At 34.2% G+C, this 21232-nt stretch overlaps 1 protein-coding gene across 1 annotated transcript; it reads left to right on the top strand.

Annotated features, from left to right (window-relative positions):
* The first annotated feature begins 7826 nt into the window (after positions 1-7826).
* On the top strand, positions 7827-19350 carry LOC18433667 (Ubiquitin fusion degradation UFD1 family protein). The gene is made up of 3 exons (XM_006843749.4): positions 7827-8017; positions 17260-18546; positions 18861-19350. Exons 1-3 carry the CDS (start codon positions 7835-7837, stop codon positions 19086-19088), a joined length of 1698 nt encoding a protein of 565 aa, XP_006843812.2. The 5' UTR covers positions 7827-7834; the 3' UTR covers positions 19089-19350.
* The last annotated feature ends 1882 nt before the right edge of the window (positions 19351-21232 follow it).

Here is a 21232-nt window from a genome sequence, read left to right as displayed (position 1 = left end):
CGTAGATCTTGCCGTTCTATGGACACTAGAAAATAGACGTCTAAATAATCCGGCTTTAGAGCTACAAATTTTAGTGAGATTTTGAGGTGTGGATTTACTTTTTCCCAGAACGCTTCAGTTTTATTTTAACCTTATCATTAAAGTTTGAATGCAAGGAAAATAAACCAATTATAATTTGAGTTTAAATACAAGGAAAATGAACCAATTATTATTCCGAAATTGGTTCATTAACGTAACCAATTATTATTTTACCAATTTGATGTTGTTATTATGATCTGGAAATCGGTATTCACCATTAGTTTTAAATTTTCAAAAATTGTACACATCAACAATTTAAAATCTTAAAAGCGAAAATATTTCCTCAGACAAATCACATGCTAGGGATACTGGTTAGATGTCAAATTTCTTGAATGTAATTTCTACAACACACAAAATTATGTCAGAAAAAAATAAATGTTTTAAAAGCACCGATTCCATATCAAAATCAGTCAATCTAAACAAGGAATTGTTGGGGCTGGTCTGATTTTTGTATACATTGGGTCCCATCCTGAGAGACTTGACCTCCAACCTAAAAATGTCATTCACATTGTCCTGATGTGAGATAAATAAACACTACCAAACCAACTCAAGAAACAAGTGAAACAAAATACAAAAAGCCATTAATTGTGCAAGAAAGGCTTAAAAAGGCCATGAATAAACTAATGTTATATATTTGCTCACTTTTATAAAAAAATTGTATACAATGATGCCATTTACCTTTGACACACAGAGGTCACAATTAGTTATAACCATCAAGTACGAAATTTGATAGCTTAAGTATGTCACAAAATTAAAAAAATTTTATTTTGAAGTTTGAGTTTGGTCAAGGGAATAAATACAAGCATCTAATTTCACATCCAATGGTAAAGACACCTTGTACCAAATATAAATGGTCTTATTATATGCTTTTCCTTCAATAAATATATGAATATATCGTTAACTATGGTTATTATCTTAACACGAATACACTCATCATAAAAAATAATAAAAATACTAAATAGGAGCATCCCCAATCAAAAAAAGTAAAGGTGGTATGGGGAAATAGATGGAGAACGTTCCTGTTTCTCTAGCTCAAATTCTTCTCTTCAAAAATGGGATACAACTCCCACCCCCTCTTTCTCTAAAGACCAAGTTCTCTATCTCTAAGAGCCCAAGATCTCTCTCTCTCTTTCTCTCTCTAAAGATCCAAACCCTCACGTTGGGTTTATTAAAACTCTTGCAATCATGTTGGGACAATAAGAATAAGGTGTGGTTTTTATAAAGTTGAGGCTCTAAACAATCAAATTAGATCTCACCTTCAAATAGTGTTGAGAAATGTGGTTTCAATATTGGAAATATTTGTGACAGCATTACAATATATTTTCATCTTTAATTATAAAACTTTAAACTTAAAACATAGGGTAGATCGAGCAGATTTATAAAAGCTTGAAATCTATGTCCATGCATCTTGATGTTGAGATGATCAATTTAAAGATATTTGGGCTTCAAAACAACCTCTTATAGTGGAATTTTTGGGGTGGGCTCTAATTTGATTGTTTAGAGCCTTGGTTCTATATAAACTTTTTCCATAAGAATAAGGTTTAGAGTTCAATAAATTTGTTGCTATTTTCAAAGGCATGATGTAATGTTTCAAAAATATCGTACAAACGTGGATGAGGGCAATATGCAATTGTCGGATACCCTTGGCGCTTTTATTGATTGCTTTTGGTTCTTCTAAGAAAAATGCCATTTCTAAGGTACATATTGGAGTGGTGGTGAGAAAAGAAAAGAAAAGATTTAAAAAACAAAGCACAAAGAAAGTTTAACGAACTACTCTTAAACAAGAAAATATTAAGTTAAAATGAAGCAAAAGAAAATTTAGAAAAAAATTAACAGAGTAATATAGTGAATGAGGGAGTTCCACGAAAAAAGATGGCAAAAATAAGTAAAAAATGGTTGAATCCTTAAACTTATGGAACCTCATTACAATAAAAATACAAATGAAAATAAATATAATTTGATAAATTACTTTTCAAAAAAAAGAGAAAATAAGAAATGAGTAGGCAAGAACCTTATAGCTATAAGCACCGGTAACATAGATTATAAAATACATAAATAAAATCTTTTTAGTAAGAGAGATCATATTTATTGCAATAAGTGAATATGAAATAAATATAGTGGTCAACAAACACTCATGCATGAATCAGATTCTTAGTATTTACATATTTTCGATAAAATAATAGAAATTTACAATTCAAGGCCTTACATATTTTTGATAAAATAATAGAAATTTACTATGCAATGTCCTGAAATGTTTTTGGAAACACATAAAACTAGATTTTTAGTAAATTTTGTGAATTTTTTTGAATTATTTTTAAAGCCGAATCTGGCAAATTCTCCAATCCAAACTACTGATTCGACTTGGTTTCCTGAATGAGCGATCCATGTCACTTATCTGTTTTTTAAAACCTTGAAAAAATGTTTTAAAAAAAAACTGTATGTACTAGAAAAATGAATACTTTAAAATTGAATTAGAAACCATTTAATTTTTGAAGGACCCGGTTTCTATGCGGCCAAGCCTGCATATGTAGAAAAGCAGGCCTCTTAATAAATATATTTATGAGATAGATTTTAAGACTTCATTTTTAATGGCATATAATCTCTAACATGGAGTCATGAATATGAAAAAATAAATAAATTTAAAAAACTAAAAATTATAATTCTAATAAAAAATCATTTGAACCGTTAGTTTTCATTATTTCTAGACCACATATGTTGTAATGAAGTCCAGCCAGCTTGAAACAATTTTCCATTTTTGAAGGGCTAGATCTACCTATCACCGAACTCAAAATTCAAATATTTATTTTAAATATCATCTAATAATTCTTATATGGTTCCCAAATTTTAGACAAAAGAATCCTCTTGTTTTGAGTGAGGCAGTAGATGTACAATATGCTTGCATTTCTTAAAAATAGATGATTTATATAACTCATTGTACTATTTCTTAGACTTGATTTTCTACTATTTCTTAAACTTAGATTTGCATTTCTTCATATCCAGGGGTTTTCTAACCCAGGAACACTACCTTCTCCATAAATTTTTCTTCTTCTTCTTTTCTCCTTTTCTTTTTTTTTTTTTTTTTGAATTTAGTTGTCACAACCAGAAGTACTTAGCCTTCTTCTTCTCGGCTGCTATAATCTTCTGGATAGACGTGTTCCAAAAGTTTGAATTAAGATCGGGATTACAAATTTGCAAATCAAGTCCAAATAATCGGCTTCTATAATGTTCCAGATAGAGGTGTTCCAAAAGTTTGAATTAGGATGTGGAGTACAAATTTGCAAATCCAAGTCCAAATAAGCATCTTGCTTGTCTACTTTTACCCAAGAATATCCGATCTAAACCTCGGATATCCAACTTTGCGTCGTGCTTCTCTCTCTAGGTTTAGGGATAACTGGTAATATTACCTCGAGAATCTCCGACCATTGGATCTCGAACTCTGCATCATGCTTGGCTTTAGGATAACCAGTGCATTGCACTTGATATTTAATAGTAATCGCTAAAACATATTTATTATTGAATAATATTTTAAAAAAAACATAGTCTTAGAGATAATTGAATTTATCCTCATAGTTAAATAACTTTATAAAATAATTATGATTTTTTTAAAACCATGCAAGAAATAAATAATAAGGAGACCAAAAAAAAATTAAATGCTATTTTAAATAGTAGAATCAAGATCGATATAGACAAATAAAAAATAGTGGGAGAAAGCAAGAGAAGATGGGATAAAAAATCATAATTAAAAAAATAAAATTACTCAAGTATCTCCCAAAAAGAATTAATTCTTACGTATACTTCATCACAATTTTTTTGATAAAAATATAATATTATAATTACAAAAGCAATTTAATGTTCGAATAGTGATAAAAAATTTAAACATATAAAAGAAAAAATTAATATGAAAATAAATTGATACATCAGTGAATATAAAAATCAACAAGGAAAAATAACCATTTTTCTTTAGCATCAATAGGTTTTACCTAATAAGTTAAAAGTAACTTAATATATATATATATATATATATATATATATATATATAGACCAAAAAAGACAAAATCCATTTGAAAAATAACAAGAGAAAGCTGAAAGAAAGAGCAACACAAATAAATAATTTATATACAATTAAAATAAATAATAATAAAATGATTCAATAAAATAAATAATAATAATAATAACAATAATGATAATAATAATAATAAAAAACTACAGTTATAGTTGTTACTGTTATTGTTGTCAATATTATTGTTATTATTATCGTTGTCGTTGTTATTATTATTATTATTATTATTATTATTATTATTATTATTATTATTATTCTTATTACTATTATTATTAGAAACAAAATTAAATCATAATTTTATTTCTATCTCAATTTTGGCCTTTGCATATTTTAATTATAGTTTTTATATTTTAAAAGTTTTTATGACTATTTTAAAATTGCAAATTTTTTTGTGACTTAGAGCCGCGGCTTTACTTCTATCCATAAAGCATAGGCCTTATTTTAACCTTTTCCTTCGTTAATAATTAGAAAAGAAATGCTTTATGATATTACAAAATAGTTTTATCCTTGATGATGATGCTAATAAATATGATATGAGAATAATAATAGTAATTATAACCGTTTGCTAACATAGTTTGTTGGTTTTGTTGTAATGTTTAATTTCTGCCTTAAAGTCAATCGACCTCAAAAAAACATTATATCTCTATTAATAATAATTCGTAATATCCCTATTAATAATGATTATGATACTTTTTTGAAAAAATAGTAAAAATTAAACACCAGAAGTAGTAACAGTTGGTAGCAAAAGCAATGACAAACAGGAGCAACATCACAGGCTCGGCAGAATGAATTAAGTAGCCCATCAAATGATCGAGCTCGGACACTGCATGAATTCAATTCTAATTCTGCCGGTCTGACTTTGGTGATTGGTGCGCGCTACATTTACAAAAAAAAATTAAAACACATACACAAAACTCAGGACTCAAGTGATTCTAGGTATTTTTGGGCCTGTACAGTGTACCGCCAGCATTCCAATTTGATCCAACTTGGGCAATTCCTGAGTCAGAAAGGCGATTTTTCAATCTCTGATCAGCAGTAAATGAAATTAATGCGTGCAAAACAACTCGATGAGATTGTCTCTTCGGGTTCAAAAGGGTGGTGTGTCACCAGAGTAATCAACCAATCTTGGACAAAAGAATTAAGCTCTATGATCCTTATGTTCTTCGTAATAATGATCCTTAAGATGATGATGATGATAACCATGAAATTAAAAATGTAAAATGAAACCCTAGCATGTTCTCTTGCAAGAAGGGGCTCAAATGTCTATTATGGAGTCAACCAGGCAAACACAACGTTTAAATCTAGGACTGCAAAAGGGTGGATTATGTAAATCTAGGACTGCAAAAGGGTGGATTTTTCTAATCAGAACCATGCGACACAACCATACGACCTTCCAATCTTGCTTGCAACTACATGGGGAGAGTTGTTTAGAGCTCTAGATATTTTGGAAAATTTTTAGGTATTTACAGAGAAGCATATTTCTAATTAACCGAAACAATATGTATATGGGTAATTTTTACAGCCAAAATAAATATTTTTGAAAAGTTACAAACTCATTGATTTCACGTAAAAGGAGTGGATTTAAGATGCAGGTAAAAGAGGTCTTAGTGAAAATCTGGATCGATAGGGTCGATGATCCATCTTAAAAATCCATATTGTATTGTCAGATCATTGATCAAGATTGGTCTAAATCGGTGATTTAGAAAAATATTTTAAAATAATTAAAATAGAGGTTTGTTGTGGGGATTTGGGTGACTTAAACTTTTACACACACACTCTTCATCTCAATAATCAATCTAAGAAAAAAAATATGTCAAAAAAAAGGAAAACAAAAACCATCCGAAAATTCCTTTAAAAAAACAAGAAAAAAATAAAGAAATAACACCTCTTATACATTCGAAGGTTCTTTCTCAATGTCCATGCTCTCTGGCTCTTCTCACGTCTCTTTACTCTTGGCTCTTGTATTCTTATTTTTCAAAAAAAAAAAATATAAATTATTGATACACAATACACCTCATTAAAAACCCATAATCACCGTATTTTTTATGGTTTAAAAAAGGAAATAGAAAAAATTGGATATTTTGGACCAAAAAAACCCGAAAAACAAATATTGAGTTTACATGGCCATAGAAAGAGTTCTGAAAATTCCATAAAAAAAAACGAAAAAAACAAAATACCTCTGGCAGATTTGGAGGTTCGTTATCAGCAACCTTTGTTCTATTGCTCTCCTCAAAGTTTCTTTACTCCTAGTTCTTGTATTTTCTCTCTCCTATTGGCTATTGCTCTTTACTTCTAGTTCTTGTATGTTCTCTCTCCTTTTGGCTTTGCTTTCCTCAAAGTCTCTTTACTCCTAATTCTTGTATTTTCTCTCTCCTTTTGGCTTTGCTTTCCTCAAAGTCTCTTTACTCCTAATTCTTGTATTTTCTCTCCCCTATACCAATAGTAATGTATAGTCTCTCTACTATCTCTCGCTTTCTTCTTTATTCAAAAAATGGTTAGCTTCTCTCCCTCTTGTTCTTTATATGGCAATGTCTATGTTCTTTTCTCTTGTAAACTTGTAAAGCTTTGAAGAAAATAGCAATGTATAGTCTCTCTACTATCTCTCGCTTTCTTCTTTATTCAAAAAATGGTTAGCTTCTCTCCCTCTCGTTCTTTATATGGCAATGTCTATGTTCTTTTCTCTTGTAAAGCTTTATTTTCTTCAAAGCTCCCTCTTGTCAAATTTTCGTGCGTTCAAAAAACGGTTGACTTCTCTCTTGTTTCTTGCTATCAATTATTTGTTCTCTCTTGTTTCTTGCTAGCAACTCTTGTTTTCCTAAGATTAATGTCCATCTTTTCTTCTCTCGTGCAACTCTTTGTTTTCTTCACAAACCTCCTCCATCACTACTTGACTTCTCGAGCCCTTTGAGACTTGTCGAGTAGATAACCCTTCTAATCTTTTGGTTAATAATGTAGCCGTAGATATGGTTTTAGAGCGAGGTGAGACTAGAAAGAGGGGTACGTGACATGAGGGATGAGAGAATTTTTAGGAGTTGTATTTTTTAAAAATTTAAGAGAAAGAAATTTGGAACTCAACAAATAAAAAAAAGATAGTGAGAGATTTTAAGAGCAAGATAAAGAAAAGCATTAAGGAGAGAGATAGAAGAGGTGTGTGACATAGAGATAAGGGAGTATTTAGAAGTTGTATCATTTCAAATGTTGAGAGAAAAACTTGGAACTCAAAAAGGCTTGTATAAAAATATATTTGGAACTCAAAAAGGACTTGTAAAAAAAATTATAATGAGAGATTTTAGAAATAAAATAATTTTTTTTTTTTTTTTTCAAAGAGATTAGAAAGATAAGTAAGAACAAAATATGAGTTCAAATTTTGAGGGAGGGCACATATACAAAATAATTAATAAATATTTGATAACTACATGTTGCAAAGAGAAAGGGCGATGAGAGAAAGGGTGATGATACGTGAGAGAAAAATGAGAAATTTTTAAGGAGCACCTTTTCAAACTTTGGTACGGGACCCATATTAAAATAATCGGTCGGCAAAGAAAACAGGGACTCTTCTCGCTTAAAATATAAAAGATACTGCATCATAGACTTTTTGTTAGGGTGGCATGACCTCTTTTCGCTTGAAATATTGAAGATAATACAACATAGACGATTATTTAGGGTTGTGTCCTTTGAGAAGGAAGGAAGGAAGGGATGGATTTCGAGCTGAGAGCCGCTAGGGAGAAGCTAGAGAGAGAGCAGAGAGAAAGGAAGGAGAAGGCGAGGATCAAAGCCGAGCGCGAGAGGAATGCAAAGATTGAAGCCCAGCGCAGGCGCGATGCCATTGAAGCAGCTCAGAGTATACGAAGGCTTGAAGCTGCAGAGGCTCAATCCATGGTATTTTATTTTTCAATCAAGAATCGAAATTTGTTCATCTCTTTGTACATATTTATCGAAATCTATGCTGGAGTCTGCATAAATTCAAGCTTTGTGCAATATTTAGATGCTTTCTATCACGTAACTACATCGATGTATCTTTTTTTGAGGAAGCTGTTCTGTTTGTGGAGCTTTGAGGTTCTGAACCATGAAATTGGCTAATTATGTTATTCAGAAAAAAAAAGTTACGGTAATTATGATTCTAAAGTTTCCTTATTTTAATTGGGAAGTAAGAACCCAACTCAATTTTGAAACTAGTTTGAATTGATTAAGGATTTGAAGAAGAATTATGTTGATGTGATACTTCATAGCCGCAATGGATCCCCCTTAACCAAAAGGGGGAGAAGATAAAAGATTAGGGTTTTCTGGGTGATTGTATTAGCAGACCTTATTTGAGATGTAGGGGTGGCAATGGGTCAGGTGTGGTCTGGGTCGATCCCAACCCAACCTTAGCTAGCAAATCGGGGAATAACAATGTATTGGGTCACCATAAATCAAATCTGTTTTGGTCCAAAAAGTTGAAAGCAAAAATTATGAAGAAAATATAGACTGGAAAAAGTACTGTACCTAAAAATATAGCAAATATGTTGGATTAGGCTCAAAAAATTGGTGTGAAAAAATCAGATATATTTAAAATTTTGAAATTTTAAAATTCTAAAAAATAACAATTTGTAAAAGAAACCATAAGTAATGATTCCATGAAAAGTTTACAAAAGTAATATAATTAGGTCAATTAATTTAGATGTCTCATGACTCTCATCCCATTGTCCAAAATTAAATACAAAAAAAGAAAAAACAAAAAATGATATAGCATAATAGAGTCACTAGAATGATACAAATTTAAATATAATAGAATCATCCGAGTTAATAGAAAGGTTAGGAGCTTGGGAAGGTCTATCCCTCAAATCATGTAGCCATGCATCATCATCATAGTCTTCATCATCTTATGTGGAGGTATACTCATTATTGATCTCTTTAAGAACCTCTTCTGGAAGTAAACTAAGCTCTTCAATATTAATTGCATTGCTATCACGCTTTTCATTTTACGAGATGCATCCATCTTCTTCGAGTTCATTCTTATGTAAACCAAGTCAGTTAACATAGTTGGTTTCAATTTATTCCTTATTTTGGTTTGTCGCCTCAAAAGCGCTCCAATTTCTTTCGCATGCTGATGAGCTGCATGGTTGGCTCAAAATCCAAAGAGCAACCATTCGAACCTGTTGAGCGCTTTCTCCACATGCTTCGTACCAAACTCCTATATGGTGAGAAATGTTTTAGCATTATATTCAAGATACAGTCAAAAGTGAAATAAAATTTATTTTTTTAAAGTAATGAAAAAGCTAATAGTACAAAAATACTCATGAGCATGAGTTGTTGACAATGATTCCATCGCAACACCAACAAATACATTTGGATCCTGTGTATGGTACTTCAACAACTCTGAAAAGAATGTATTTTTTTGGGGATCATTGTATCTAAAATCAAGGTAATGCCAACTTTCACTTCAAGATTATCAAGTTTAACAAACCAACCACACATTAAGGATGGATTAAGAAATGCGGCAACAACATGAATGGGATGAATTATATTTTTCTTTTGCATCTTTTCAAAATTCTTCAACAATTCAAGAAGTCTAGATTCATTGACATTATAATTCATCTTTAGTGCTTGATTTGCCTTTTTTTATTACTTCTTATAAGTACCCATTGGATGACCCCTCATTATTAACTAAATGAAGCACCTTGATAAGAGGCTCTAATGTGGTGGTTGCATTTATCTCATCATTCCAAAATTTGAAGCTTCAGATTATTTGAGGGATTCTTTTCCCATTTTGGCTCTCGTTATAGCTCTCCACTCAAAGAATGCACCCAACAATCTCAAACTCCCTTCTATTTGCACTATGGAATAAATTAAAGCCAACTATGTTAACCGACCGGGTTTACATAAGAGTGAACTCAAAGATGATGGATGCATCTCGTGAAAATGAAAAGCACGATAGTAATGCAATTAATCTTGAGGAGCTTGGCTCATTTCCAAAAAAGGTTCTTAAAGAGATAGATAATGAGGACACCTCCAAAAAGGATGATGATGGTGACCATGATGATGATGCATGGCTACATGACTTGGGGGGATACACCTTCCCAAGCTCTTAGCCTTGCTATTAATTATGATGACTCTATCATGCTTTATATTTAAACTTGGATTATTCTAGTGACTATTATTTTTTGTTTTTGCCGTGGCTAGCATTTAATTTTGGATAACGGGATGAGAGTTATGAGACTTCTAAATTAATTTTCTTAATTATATTATTTGAGTAAAATTTTCATGGAATCATTACTTATTGATTGCTTTTGCAAATTGCTTATTTTTTAAAATTTTAAACATTTCTGATTTTTTCACACTGATTTTGATCCTAATCCGACATATTTGCGATATTTTGTTGTACAATACTTTTGCCAATTTGTATTTTTCCCCAGAATTTTGGCTTCCGACTTTTTGGACCAAAATGGATTTAATTCCAATTTTATGATGAGCTAATATATTGTTATTCTTTGACTTGCTAGTTATGATCCATATAAGGAATACTATAAAATTTAATAAAAATCTGAACTTTACACTTTAATTTTCTATAATAACTACTAAAATACGCAACTCTAAAATAATAATAATAAAAGAAACCCATATCTTTAGTATGCAACTTGCGGATAAGCCGTATCTCTACTGCACGAGATAATAAACCCCAACAGGAGATAAACCTAATATTTGGAGATACAGCTTCTTTTCTAGGGAATGTATTTTTTTTGGAAAATATCATATTTTTAAAAGGGATAAAAACAAAAATGTCAAAAAATAGGAAAAAGTTGTACACCTTTCAAAATAATGAAAATTTAGAGGTAATAAATGGAGAATCTTGTTGAACATTTTTTTTAAGTTCAATATAACACGTTTTAAACATTTTCATGAAAATATCGCATTTTTTTTACTAATCTTTTGAAATGGTAGCAATTTTAAATATTGTTTTAAAAAAATGCCTTTTTTTTTTGTTGAAAAAATTGCCTTTAAAATGGTGACTTGCTAACTATGACCCAACTAGGTCTGACATGGACCTAGACCTGAGTTGAACTTGGGTCGGGTCCAAGTTATTGGGGCCGAACCCAAACGCGAACCTGACCTACCGCATCGGGTTGGGTTTGGTTCTAGAAGTAAAAAAAATAAGAGATTTATTGACATTTTATGTATTTTTATGCTTATATATATTGGGTCGGGTCGAGTCGATAGGGTCCAAACCAGAGCCGGACCTGACTTACTGTTTCAAAAAGCGCTAGGCGGGTCCTAGGCGGCCTGGGGGTCCAAGCTGCCCAGCGCCTAGGCGGGCGCTCAGAACCTGAGCGGCCTAGTTGAATAAAAAAAGGATTCTATAGTCTCTAACAATATATATATATATATTGTATAAAATATAAGAATTAGGTATTTAGGGCAAATTAGAATTCAAAAGTATACGACACATAGCACACACTCCATAAGCATAACCTTAAGTTGGTCCATATCCAATTAAAGCTTAAAATTTACCAACCAAGTTATCAAATACCAAAACTGTGGAACTACAAATCCATTATCCACAATACACAACCAAGAGGAAGAAAAAAAAAATGAAAGTAATACTTGAAGACTCAAAAAAATATTCAATCAATGTTCAAAGTTTAATCATTATTCATCATTCATCATCAGAAAAAGTAGGGCAGCTGCATTTGCATCATATGCATTGGAGTTGTCACCTTTCTCGACATATTGGTTGTCCTCCTTCGCCTCTTTTGAATCTGCCTCTTCCTCCCCCTCTTCCTCCACCCTCATCCTCTGTGCAGAAGATCTAGTGGCCCGGAGGGTCAGCTGATGTCCCTGAAGCTTCCATGACCATGTCCCATGTCAATCCTTCATGCCCCTCGACCTCATCATTATCAACTAACCACTCCATAGCATTGTCCATGCATCCTTCTTAACTTCGACAACATCCTTCGTGACACTCATTGCTTTTTTCAAAAGAGGCTCTGAAAGCTCATATGGGGTTGGGGGTTTCATCCCAGGCCCAAATTGGCCAATTGCCTCTACCAAGGCATAAAAGCTGCTTAGGCGAGTGGTATTGAAAGGAATGCTTGCTTCATTAAACCATGGAGCAATAAAAAAAGCGGCTTTATCTCTCTCTTCCTTTTTCATTCTATTTTCAATAGTGATTTACTTCTTGTTTTCTCTCCTGCAACCTCAGGGTCAAGCCGGGGAAAAAAACTATCCATAGGGCCTCTAACCCAAGGCTTCTTACTCCCAAAACCAGAAGCAATTATAGCTCCCTTTCCCTTTCCCCTAATAATGGATTGTTCTACCGCTTGACATCCCTCCCCATAACTGACCTGATCCACAGACCTAAGCTCTGCTATGGAGGCAAATTTCTCATCTTTTTTCAGTTTTATCATATTAAAAAAATTGTTTATTTCCTCTTTAATAACTTCAGGAGTTTTTTTACATGGGGCAACATCTCTCCCGATACCGGCAATATGTTTCTTGAATCGATTTATGCCCCTTTTGTATCTTTCTCACAAAACTTGCATCTTATGCAATTTTTATCATTAGGATCTGGGTTGTAGTTATATTTTCAACTGGGATCACCACTCCAATTAGATCTCGAAGAAGACATCTCAAAATAATACAACTTATATAAGCAATAGAAAAAATCACTTACTTTGAGTTTGATTGCTCAATCTCCAAACTTCCACCTCTAAAATGGGATCTAATGGGTTTTAGGTTTCAAATGAACCTAAAACCCATAATTTTGGCCCTTAGTATAAAAAAAATAACAAAAAATGAACCTACTGAGTGCCTTTTCTACCTCTGGGCGAGGTGCAGTCACTTGGGCACTGGGCGGCCGCCTAAGCAGGTTCCTGGGCGTCTAGGGTTTTCCGCCTATTTTTGGCAACTAGGCCTGGGCGATGCGCCTAGGGCTCCTGGACTGCCTAGGCTACCGCTCAGGCGGTGGGCATTTTGCTTTTTGAAACACTGACCGGACCCATGTTGGTCCCAACCGGACCTGCCAAGACGTGATGGGTTGACTTGACCGGATTGCCACCCCTATTGAGATGGATGAGAAATAAAGTTGGATGAGAGGCCACCCACCATAGGAGCTCTTCCGTTTTGCTAGTGTTTACGTTGCAATTTCACTTGAATAAAGTTGTTAATGATCAAAACCAAGAAATTCATGAGATTGATAGTTATGATTCTTGTTGATTCCAAATTAACGTAGAACTCACATGCCTCACCTTGAAGCTCTTATTCAATGGTGATTTCTCCTTGCCATAAGTAAAGGGTGGAAAAGGGAAGGGCAAAGAGGTTATATACCATTGTATAGTTGAAGAGTCTAGAGCACTTAATAAATTGTGAGAATGGTTAAGGAGATCTGTTCAATAATTTGATGTATGATCTCTTACAAGGAGTATTTGTTCTACCTGTTGTTGTACTTGACCTACACTCATGGGTTTAAAACGTGGATGCCATTCATAAAGAACTGGTATTACTTGTATAAGTTGAGGGATTTGAGAAGGTTGTGCTATCCTTGTCGTGAAATGTGCAACTTCTGTAATTTGCTATTCTGCAACTTGTAACAGCTAGAAGGTCCTTTCCCACATTTGATTCATGACTGGGAACATTGTCCATTTCTAAGTAAAATAGATCTATATAAGAGCTTTATGATGACCGTAGTTCTTAAATGGTTTCTAAAATAAATAGGATTAATAATTGTTTTTAGTTAGGGCTGTTAAGCTCTTTATTGGAGACAGTAAGACATGTATATTTAGATTGGTCAGTTATCTTTTCTAGGTCTGGCGGATCCTAATTACATTAAGAAGGTTCTTGATTGGGCGGCCAGGAACTAATTAATCATGTCACGTCTTAAACCTTTTGAATGAACTATACTGCCTGCTATTTGTTTATTACCACGAATTGTGATTTGTGAATGAATTTTCTTGTATTGGGGATGAGGTAAACTTGTCTTGGAAGCAGATGTGAACAGTGCGCCAAAGAAAATAAGTCAAGTGGAATTCCATTTTGAATACTTGAAGTGAAGAATTTGAAATTACGTAATCTAAGAATTATTGATTAAAAAACAAATCTAAGTGTTATAGATATTAGTTACCGGCGGCACCTTGCAAGCATCAAAGGATGTAGGTGAAGAAGACAACTACCTGTTTAGACCTCCTGAAATACCACGAAATTGTTGGCTCTGGGAGTGGAAATGCCAGCAATCACCAGGTTTGTTCAACTGAGCTATAGGCTACTTATGACGTCTGGAACATATTTCCTATCTACTGCCAATCCCCACATTCCACAGTGGGTTCACCCTAGACAATTTTGTTCACCATGAAGAATAACACTAACCACAATTGCATTATGAAATTGAACTCTAATTTTTAGTTCCTCTTGAAGACATAGAGACTTTGGAACCTTATTTCCACCAATTTAGTGACCTTTTTTAAAGAAGAGGTTTCACACTTTTTTGAATGACTTTTTCATTTGCATGTGGCTCAAATTTATTCATGTCGTTTACAACTCCATACTTTACCAAATCATTTAAATCTCCTGGTAGTAGGGACACGCATAATTTTAAGAGAGGAACGAGGTAACTTTGGACTTATGCAAGTGACAAGTTGTGTAGTTTCCTAAAATATGCAACTGACGGTAAAATCCTTTAGATATTTCGCATGATGATTGCTCTCCTCTCGACCTTCTATTTCTTTAGCATAATTTATATTTTTCATATTTATTGTCTATTTTGCCTTCCAAAGAGCATAGTATTTTCAATCAACAATAAAAGTAGAGATTTATACCTTTCAATGGGGATATCTTGGTTTGGTGGGTGATGGGCATCTTTTGTACCATTTTTTCATACTTGGATTGCTGCAAAAGGTTCTTCATCTTGTTATGCCCTGTGGAAATGGGTGTTTGCAAATTTTGTGCGTGTGTTTCTGAGGTTTTTTGGAAAGCGGTTTACTGGGTCACGTAAAGCTTCACTAGATAAAGTAGCTGTACTAATGGAAGTGCAAAGATGCTTGTCATTTCCAGCATGCTTGGATCTGATTTACTTAGGTGGAAGTAGGAACTGGACTTGAAAGAAGTCACATTCTGAGCATATGGAATTATGGTAAACAAACTGAATTGAGAATTAGGAAGCTTTGCATGTCCATGGTATACTGGTGAGAACTTCCCTTCAATAGGTTGTCATTCAATCAATTTCTATTTGGGTCTGTGCGTGCATGCTCGCAGCTTGTGCATCTGAAATTGATGTAGGGAAGATGGGAAAAAAATCGAAGTAAAGGAATGAGAGATTATGTCCTCTCTTAAGGTCTGCAAGGGAGTTAATAATTCCGAGCCCTTCACATTAAAAAATCAACTTCTAATATTACCCTTCAAATCTAATAAAGAACTACAAAAATAGCCCTAAAGAAAACTGGAAACCCAAATGAACCCCAAACCTAAAATATAGAAAACAGTAAAATAAAAAAATAAAATAAAACACCCATTTCAACATTCTAAACGGGTTGGGAAATATTCATCTTTAAAAAAATGAATTGACAATTATTCTCAAAAAAAAAAAAAAGTTAGACTTCAACCCGTCAATTCTCTATAGCTTAAAAAAGACATAAATACCCCTAAACTCTTGATATCCAGCTCGTAGTAGAACCTTGGAATGCCCAAGTTAATCTTCAAGGATTTGTATTTCACATACTATGACTACCGTATCTTCTTCTTCATAATTGATTGTAGGAATTTGAAGTACTTTTCGGTTGTTGTCAATATCTTTTGCACTGAGATTTACCTATTCATATTCTTGTTGCTCCTGTTGCATTCTGAGAAGTAGATCTTGTAAACCTTGTTGTATATTCTGCCAATGCATTCCATCATTTGATCCAATCTCTTCATAATTGGATCGGTCGATGTATTTGTTGGCATCATGGCTTATCAATCTCAAGGCTCTGATTCCACTGGGTGTAGAGAGAAGCTCTAATACCAATTGATGTAGGGAAGATGAGAGAAATAAATAAATTAGAAAACTAAAAAAAAAAGAAAAAAAAGAGAAATTATACCCTTTCTTGGGGTCTGGAAGGGAGTTCACCCCAACTAGATATCTGCACAAGATTTAAAACCAAACTAATTTCTCTTCACTCTCCTTTTCTAGTCTAATTGTTACATATTCAAAGAAGAAACCAACTCTAAACCCTAACTTGCACCCTAAGAAATCCTAATAAATAATTCCTAGATCTTCATCTTAAAAGAAAAGTTCCAATACTACCCCTCAAATCTCTACAACAAAAAGTGATAAAGATAACCCTAAAGAAAACTAAAAAACCGAAAAGAACTCCAAACCTAAAATCTAGAAAACGGTAAAATAAATAAATAAAATTAAAACACCGATTACATCTGAAAAGCGGAAATGTTCTGGCTTATGAGACATGCTTATTTTAGTTGAGAACGAAATTTTTGTTCTTCAAAATCTGCTGTCATCAAGTAGGGTGTCACAGTGAACTCTATTTAAATTTATGTCTGCCTTCTTTTTGGGGGATGCTTGAGTCTACATAAAAGCTTATTCTGAGCTTGGTATATGGCTGATGTCTTGTCTTTTGGTAAAGAAAATACCAAGCAAATGTCTCTAAAAGATCCACCTCTGTTTTGGTTCATGAAAGTTTCTGGTGTCATTTCTCTAGGAATAACCCTGCGGAAATCTGTAGTTGATGCGCAAACAAGTGTGTGGGAAAGGTCTGTTATTTGCAGTCAGATCAATTAAGTATTTCCTTTTTCTTTAATCTTCTTTTTGAATTCTTCTTAAATTAAGGAAGAAAGAAAAGCATTAACTATAATTGCTAACAAATATGCTAAGCTGGGATTAACCTTCAAGAACCTTTTGGAAAGTGTTCTTCATTTGTCATTTGTGTTGATCATGTCAAATATACAAATGAACCTCAGCGAATTGATAGTTGTGTCCTTGCTTCCTATCACTCAATTAAAACTGAAAGCGCAATACCTTTTTTCTAAATTTACTGCAAGGCGAACTATGTAATATGCTCACCTTTTGTGAACAGATCTTTATTATTCTATTGTTGGTTTATGCAAGGGGAAGCTGTGAATATGTGTTGAACACTCTGATTTATTATCTTTGCTCTTAGGCAAATCAACAAATGGAGGAAAATCTGCTTGCTGGAGATGGAGTTGCATTCTTCCGATTACTAGAATCTGTACCTTACCAAGGTCATGGAGACAAGATCAAGTTACCAGCTTCGGCCTTCACAGAACTCTCTGACCAAGGGGCTCTTGATAAAGGTCCCATGTTCTTCGAACTCTCAAAAATCCACCAAGAGGGCTCTTTGGGACATGATAACCATGGAAAGACCCATTCAGGTGTTCTTGAATTCACTGCAAATGAAGGATTTGTTGAGCTTCCCCCGCATGTGTGGAACAATTTATTTTCTGGGTTGTCTTTAAATTCCCCATTGGTTGAGGTTCGCTATGTGAGATTGCCAAAGGGGACATATACGAAACTCCAACCAGATAGAATGGGGTTTTCAGACCTACCTAACCACAAGGCTGTCCTAGAAACAGCTCTTCGGCAGCATGCAACACTTTCTCAAGGTGAAATACTTAGTGTCAACCATGGGGGCCTGAGTTTTAATCTGAAGGTTCTTGAACTGAAGCCATCTTCAAGTGTATCTGTTCTAGAAACTGATGTTGAGGTTGATATAATTGAAGCTGATTCAGGGTCGTCAAATGTGCAGACTGTGTTGATTCCTCTTTCACTTGGCAAGGTGGAAACGGGGTTTGTTGAAGAGGGTCAATATAACTATTACAAGTTCTCAATTGACGAAAATATTCATAAGAGAATGATTAGCAATAATATGAATATTAAGGTCAAGTTGGAAGTGAATATGAACAGTGGTGACAATGATCTATATGTCTCTAGGCATCCCATCTTATTCCCAACTCAACATCAACACCAATGGTCATCTCATGATTTGGGTTCTAAGGTCCTCATACTTGGTGCCAAAGATCTGAGCGTAGTTATCGGTACATATAGCATTGGTGTCTTTGGATTTAAAGGATCAAGTAAATATCACATATCAGTGACCCTTCAAGAGAATACCATTAATCGGAAGCTTGGAGAGATGGCTGTTTCTTCCTCTTCTCAAGTGGATGGAGACTCTGAGGAGTGTGGAAACTGTCACCGTTTCATACCGAGCAGGTCGATCGTGCTCCATGAGGCATACTGCAGACGGCATAATGTTACGTGTCATCATGATGGTTGTGGGGTGGTTCTTCGAAAAGAGGAAGCTTCAAAGCATGTGCATTGCCAAAAGTGCGGGCAAGCTTTCCAACAAGAAGAGATGGAGAAGCACATGAAAGTGTTCCATGAGCCATTTCCTTGCCCATGTGGAGTTTTCCTAGAGAAGGAAGCAATGGTGAGGAGGAGCGTTCACTTCTGGCTCTAGGTGCTTTTGAATAATCCAATGCACTAAGGAAAGCCGTGGTCCATTGGCATCGGGACCATCCCATGAAATATAGATGGTGATAACAAGAGAGGAGTGTGGTACCCACCAGAAGTGGAAATGATAGAGATGGTGGGTCCCATTCTCTCCGTTGCTATCCATCATTTTATCGTGATGGTGATGATCCCAATGGAATATGATTCTTCCTTAGTCCATTGAATTAGATTGGATTAGAGTGACTTCTTCCTTGTGTCACTCAAATGATGTGTTGATTTTTTTCCTTGCAGGTAGTGCACCAGGGATCCGAGTGTCCGTTGCGTTTGATAATGTGTAGGTTTTGTGGGGACATGGTTCAAGCTGGGGCTGGTCCTTTGGATGTGAGGGATCGATTGAGAGGGCTCTCAGAGCATGAGAGCTTGTGCGGGTCTAGAACGGCCCCATGCGATTCGTGTGGTCGGGCTGTCATGCTAAAGGAAATGGAGATCCATAGAGTTGCTGTGCATCCAAAGAATTGAAACTATTCATTCTCCCAAAGGTCTCCACAACACAGCGATGAAACAGTCACCACATTTCTTCAGCGGTCTGGATTCATGTATACAACATGTTTTTCTATTTCTTGGCCATATATTTATGTATTTAATTATGGCTTTGTGGATTTGTGTGAATAATTGTACATGGATTATTTATGTTGTTGCGGAAGGAGATTCAATTGTCGTGTACCGTTGATTTATACACTTAGGTTGTTGAAATCATCATTGGACTGGGATTATTTATTTATTTATTTCTTATTGTTTATATTTTTTTAATACCTTAATGGTGGCATGGAGAGTTGGACGTTACGGTGAGGCATCAGCCCTCGCCAAGGTCCCAACCCCAGTCTTGGATTGTTAGAGAGAGCTTAATCTCCAAACCAACTCCCTTAGTTTAGGGACGTGGTTGTGTTTGAGAGCTTGGGAGAGACTTTCCACGCCTGCCAAGTGGTGAGTGTCATCTCTCTATCCATCATCAATGGATACCTTGTCGAACTAGATTTCTAGAGAATTTATCGAAATGTATCTAAGAGGTAAACTATTTTATATTGGGAGAAGTTTATATAGAGCCGAGCCTCTAAACTATCAAATTAGATCCTACTTCAAAAATTTTACTAGATGAGATTGTTTTGTTGTCCAAATATCTTCAAATTGATCATCTCGACATCAAGATGCATGGACATGAGAAAAAAATGGATTGCAAGTTTTGAAAATAGTGTATTTTGTGACGTCTTTTTGGACCATCAATTTTCAAGATTTTTATAGATATGTCTATCACTATTATTTTTGAAGCTTTATACTTTATAAATAACAACGAAAATATATTTTAATGTAATCACAAAGATTTTCGTATTGAAATTACATTTCTTGATAGTATTTGAAGGTAGGCTCTAATTTGATTGTCTAGAGCTTAGGCTCTATACAAACCGCACTCTTTAATATTTTGGGAAAGGTTTTTATACTTCCTCGACAGCATAGAAGATCTATGCTTCCCTTACCATCTAGCCGTTCAATTTTAATCAAGAGAGTCACTCACCGTTTGATCTTAGAGCCGAGGTCTCAAAGGATTTTATTTTTAGTATTTTTATATAAATTGTATGAATATGAAATTTTGTACATGCCATCTTCTCATTGGGGCGCATCTATAAAAAGTATTAAAAATAAAATATAATACCCAAAATTTTCGATAAAATATAATATCCAAAATACTTTTCAGGGGTATTTTGGTCATTTTATTTTATTGAAAATATTTTTTATATATTTTTCTCTAGTGCGAGTTTAATAGAGGATTGGATGTAGAAAATTTGGTGTCAAAGTAGTTTATAGAAAAAAATTAAAAATAAAATAGTGTAGAGACGTGACATTGTGATTGGGGCAATCTTAGCCCTCCATTTAGAATGGACGGTTGGATAAGGAAAAGTATATAAGTTTTATATTGTAAGGGAAGCATAGAAATCTTGCCCTAATATTTTATTCATTTCCTTTGATTTATTTTCAAATTGCCTATCAAAATACACATGATCATGACTTGGAATAATAACAAAAAGATAAAATGGTATAGAGTTGATAAGTTAGGTGTATTTTGATATTTTTTTCTGAAAAAAAAATAAATGTCAGTCCGCAGGTATCATTATAAACAAACTCATGTTTGTATTAGTGTCTTTTAAAAAAATACTAAGCAAGGGCACCCTGGTCTGTTCCCCATTCCAATTTGGACTCCAACTCGGGCGAGTTTGAGATGGTTTGGGGTAGAGTTGAGATGTATTTTTATAAGAAAAATTTCAAAGATCATTAAAAATATGGAGAATTTGCATATGATTCGGAGTCTTAGTTGGATAGGCCATTTAGTCTTATTTAATAGGCAGCTTTTCAAACGCTGATTTGCAGGGTCCGTAATGGCGAATGTAACAAATATTTGCCTCCAAGCACATTAATATAAGAACAAAAACAAGAATTAGCGCGCTTAGTCCCCTCCCAGTGGCAGCCCTTTGGGCGTTTGATTGACAATTCGTTTGACCCAGTAGGGGTGGCAATTGGGACCCGTGGACTTGAAACCAGATGGGTAGACCCGACCCTGGGTCCGGGTAGGGGTCTAGGGGTTGGACCGATGGCTCAAGTCTGGATTCAAT

This window comes from Amborella trichopoda, chromosome 12, assembly GCF_054954075.1.
Source record: "Amborella trichopoda isolate Santa Cruz 75 chromosome 12, AtrichopodaSantaCruz75HAP2 v2.0, whole genome shotgun sequence".
NCBI classification, from domain to species: Eukaryota; Viridiplantae; Streptophyta; class Magnoliopsida; order Amborellales; family Amborellaceae; genus Amborella; species Amborella trichopoda.
The sequence above is the reverse complement of the archived record's forward strand: the minus strand, read 5'-3'. Positions and strand labels throughout refer to the sequence as shown.